General features: G+C 37.5%; 1 protein-coding gene across 4 annotated transcripts in view; it reads left to right on the forward strand.

Annotated features, from left to right (window-relative positions):
* Positions 1–4555, forward strand: part of KRIT1 (KRIT1 ankyrin repeat containing) — a 38903-nt gene that overhangs the window by 12251 nt on the left and 22097 nt on the right. For 3 of the 4 annotated variants that reach the window (XM_027774608.1, XM_006155545.3, XM_014590556.2), the window contains exons 6-8: positions 741–984; positions 1174–1289; positions 1501–1644. In XM_027774608.1, coding sequence (XP_027630409.1) covers positions 741–984; positions 1174–1289; positions 1501–1644 — 504 coding nt within the window. The remainder of the gene's footprint in view (positions 1–740; positions 985–1173; positions 1290–1500; positions 1645–4555) is intronic. The other variant, XM_027774609.1, reaches the window with a different exon arrangement.

The following is a 4555-nucleotide window of genomic DNA, read 5'->3' on the forward strand; positions in this document are numbered from 1 at the left end:
CGTGGTTGACTACGTGGGAGTCCAGCGACATAGCCATTACGCTAACTGCTGGTTCCCACAAAAATCTCTCTTAAAAAAAAAAGGAAATGGCAAGTTTTTCAATTATAATATAAAAATGGAAAACTCCCAATACAACATTGTCCTTGTCCACTTATAGCACGTTAATTTTATTCTTCATAAATGACAAAAGCTGTCCTCACTTTACAATTCAAATTACATTTCCCAGCCATATATATGTGCCCAAGATCCCAAAATGAGGAAGAAATGGAAGAAAGGGATTGTGGTATGACCATGCTCCATAAGGGGTGCTTTTCTGCTCTTCCCCTCTCTCTCTTTTCTATGTCTCTGTCATTGTCTGGCAAGCATCTGTACTCTCTGGCAAAATTATTTGAAAAAAAAAAAAAAAAAACTAAGCTTAGTGTCAAGTTAATCTTATCAGTGAATAAGCTCTTTATTAGTAACTTCTCATGCCTTTGTCTTATATCTCAGTGGTTTAGGTTTTAAAAGTACTTCTTATTTTTATTTTAGTTAATATGGAATGTGCATTTAAAAAAATTTTTGTTTGCTCTATTTATTAACAAAACTTTAATAAGTGTACTATTAACCAACACTAAGATTATAAAAATTTAAAGGAATATTAGAAGTAGGACATACATATCAGAGCTGGCTAGTAGTCTACCTTTATTATTTTCACATTTGAACAGGTACTTATAATACCTCTTTTTTTTCTATTTTGCCAGGTGGTTAGATGAACGTCATGCACAGTCTCACTTTATTCCAGCTTTATTCCGACCTTCTCCTCTTGAGCGGATAAAAACTAATGTTATAAACCCTGCTTATGCTACTGAATCAGGTCAGACAGAAAACTCACTACATATGGGCTATAGTGCACTAGAAATAAAAAGTAAAATGTTAGCCCTAGAGAAAGCAGATACCTGTATTTACAACCCTTTGTTTGGATCAGATCTTCAGTATACAAACCGGGTAAGAGTTGAATGAATTTTGGCTCTGGTTTCCAAAGACATTTCATCTAAAGTATAATGTTTTTCCTGAGATAAGTATGTCAATTACTGATTGTAAACATTAGGGTAATATCCATGCTGTATTTATATTAGTAAAAATCAAGTACCTGAAGCTCTTAAGGGGTTTTTGTTTTCTTTTTGTTTTCTCTAGGTAGATAAAGTGGTAATAAATCCATACTTTGGTCTAGGAGCTCCAGACTACTCAAAAATCCAAATTCCCAAACAGGAGAAATGGCAGAGAAGCATGAGCAGTGTCACAGAAGACAAGTACTATTTTGGTTTTACTCCACATTGCTTTTATTAAAAACTTAATATTCTAATGTTAAAATATTGCTTAAAATTCTGTAATCAGCATGCAGTGTAATGGTTATTTAGTTTGCTGATGCGTAGTGATACATAGCTTTCATAGACATATCATGTTTGTTTTGAAACAATTTGAATTTCAACAGTGCTTTTCTTCTTTTTTTTTAATGATTAGGGAACGACAGTGGGTAGATGATTTTCCTCTCCATCGAAGTGCCTGTGAAGGAGACTCAGAATTACTAAACCGTCTTCTCAATGAAAGATTTTCAGTCAACCAATTAGATAGTGACCACTGGGCGCCTATTCATTATGCATGCTGGTAAATGGATTACTTATAATCTTCTTTTTAAAAAGAATGAATTTTTAGTCATAAGTGCTAGTGTTTCTTTTCAGAATTATTCTCATCCCAGGTACTTTTTCTGTACCATGTTTGCCTTACGAGGTTTCTATTTTGATCTTTGATTACTGTATTTGTATCACTATTCAGAATTATGTGTTCTGTCTCATGGGAAAAGTGCTGTCAGTGTTCTTAGGCATTGATGGCTTATACAATAGGATAGTTAATGATGAGCAAATATTACTGCAGAGCATAGGTTCTTTCTTCGCCCTTGCAATTTATGTTGGTTTTTTTTTTCTCTTTTTTTTGAAGAGGTTTTTGCTATAGGGCACGTGTGCTCACCAGACAGGCAGAGAGAGACAGAGAGAAAGCAAGAAATCACCCCCCAGCAGGGACGTCCACGCCACAATCCCTTCTCCATTCTCCTCTCGGGATCTTGGGCACGCACGCACATGTGCCCGGCGTGAGTTTTAAGCCACTGGGTCCAGGACGTGAACCGCAGTCGACTACATGGGAGTCCAGCGACATAGCCATTACGCTAACTGCTAGTCCCACAATTTATGTTGTTTTGTATTGTGGTTTGTTTATCCTACTATCAAATGTACATGTGTTTTATGATTTACAATAATTACATAATTTCTAAAGTTCTTTCCAACTAAAAATTCTCTTGATTCTTCTGATTCTAACATTTGTGATCTTGAAGCTAAATGTAGTTGCTTTTAATACACAGCCATGTGCCACATAATGTGGTCAGTCAGCAGTAGACCACAAGTATGCCGGTCATCTCAGATCACACCATATTTATGTAGTATACTATATACTCTCTAGATTTGCATAAGTACCCTTTAATGTTTGCATAGCAACAAAACCAAGACACATTTCTCAGAACATGTCCCATGCTAAGTGATATAGGACTGTATTTTTTTTTTCTGGATCTTTGGGACCAGCAGATGGCGTAATGGTTACGTCACTGGATTCCCACATAGTCAACTGTAATTTGAGCCAGGCCAGGGGCTTAAACCTCACACTGGGCACCTGTGCGTGCTCTGTGAGCCCTAGATCCTGAGAGGAGAAGGTAGGAGAAGGGATTGAGGTGTGGCCATCCTTCCTGGAGGTGATGGTACCTTGTTTTCTGTCTCACTGTGTCTCTGGTGAATGCATGTACCCTATGGCAAAAATCTCTTAATAAAAGAACCAAAAAAGGTTCTTTTATTCTATATGTGGACTCTCTTTTCCATTTCAGGGAATTTTTTACATTCAGACTTAGAGTTACCCTAAATTGTTATCAGTAAATATTGGCAACAGAAATAGTAGTAAAAGAAACTGTAAGCTTTATCTAGAGCTAAACAAAAAGAGGTAGAGAATATACAGTAGTTTAAAACTACAAGAAAGAAAACTGTTGAATTAGGAAAGTAAAGGCAGTGAATATTTTTTAGGAATTCCAAATTTATACTTGACTATATACTGTTACCTTTTTTTTGTTTATGTGTAGCAAGGAATTTTTTCTTAAATAAAAAAATAAAAAGTACTAATTTTCAAATACCTACTACATAAAAACAAAAGTATGGAACCAGCAGTGGGCATATGGGCTATGTCACTGTACTCCCATGTAGTCGACCGTGTTCAAGTCCTGGACCTGGTGGCTTAAACTCATGCTGGGCACATATGTGTGCTTGCCCAAGATCCCGAGAGAATGGAGAAGAAGGGATTGCGGTGTTCCATCGCCCCTGGGGGGTGATTTCTCGCTTTCTGTCTCTTTGTCTCTGTCTTTCTGGTGAGCACCTGTGTGCTATAGCAAAATACCTCTCCAAAAAATAAACAAAAGCAAGGGGACCATCATGTGGCGGGATGGTTAAGGTGCTGGGCACTCCCATATAGTCAGCCAATGTTCGAGTCCCAGACCTGGTGGCTTGCTTTCTCATTTTCTCTCTCTCTCTCTCTCTCTCCTGTCAAATTAAAATAAATTAATGAATAAATAAAATTAAATAAATAATTCTTTATTAAAAAGAGAATATGGTATAGTATTTAATATATTTTGTAATGTACCTAGGTTTCAGTCCTGTTAGTTCCTAAAAGTGTGACCTTTGACAAGTTACTTACTGACTCTTATGGGTCTGTTTCCTTATCTACAAGATGGACTTAAGAATGGTACCTTCCCTAAGATTAAGAGAGAAAAAACTAAGTGGTTTTTCTGTTTGTTTTTTAAGACAGATTTTTGCTATAGGGCATGTGCACTCACTGGAGAGACAGAAAGGGAGAAATCAACACCTAGAAGGACCTGGCCATGCTATGGGATTTTGGGTACTCAGGCACATGCGCCTGTCATGAAGTTTTTTTGTTCGTTTGTTTGTTTGTTTGTTTTCTTTTAAGAGTTATTTTATTTAGCCTTATTTATTTATTAATTTGCCCAGATAGGGGCATAGCAAGCCAGCGAGAGAGAGAAACTGAGAAAGCAAGCCGCCAGGTCTAGTACTTGAACTGTAGTAGGCCATGTGGGAGTCCAATGCTCTCAACCACCACACCACCTGCCAGTCCCTCCTGGCATGAGTTTTAAGTCGCTGGTCTGGGAGCTTGAACTGCAGTGGACTACATGGGAGTCCAGCTACGTAGCCATTATGCCATCTGCTGGTCCCTAGATAAGGTGCTTTGAGAACACAAAATAAGTACTTAGTAAGTACTGGCTTTTATTAATAAGCATTGTAAAAATACAAATATTTAAATGTCTAAATCGTTAATCCATAGTGGTTTTTTCCAATTGTATTTTTAATTGCAAACTCTTGTTACTAAAGTACTCCAAAGAGGGAACCAGCAGTTGGCGTAATGGCTATGTCGCTGGACTCCCACGTAGTCGACTGTGGTTCACGTCCCGGACCCGGTGGCTTAAAACTCACGC

The sequence above is a fragment of the Tupaia chinensis genome, unplaced genomic scaffold, assembly GCF_000334495.1.
Source record: "Tupaia chinensis unplaced genomic scaffold, TupChi_1.0 Scaffold000460_1, whole genome shotgun sequence".
NCBI classification, from domain to species: Eukaryota; Metazoa; Chordata; class Mammalia; order Scandentia; family Tupaiidae; genus Tupaia; species Tupaia belangeri.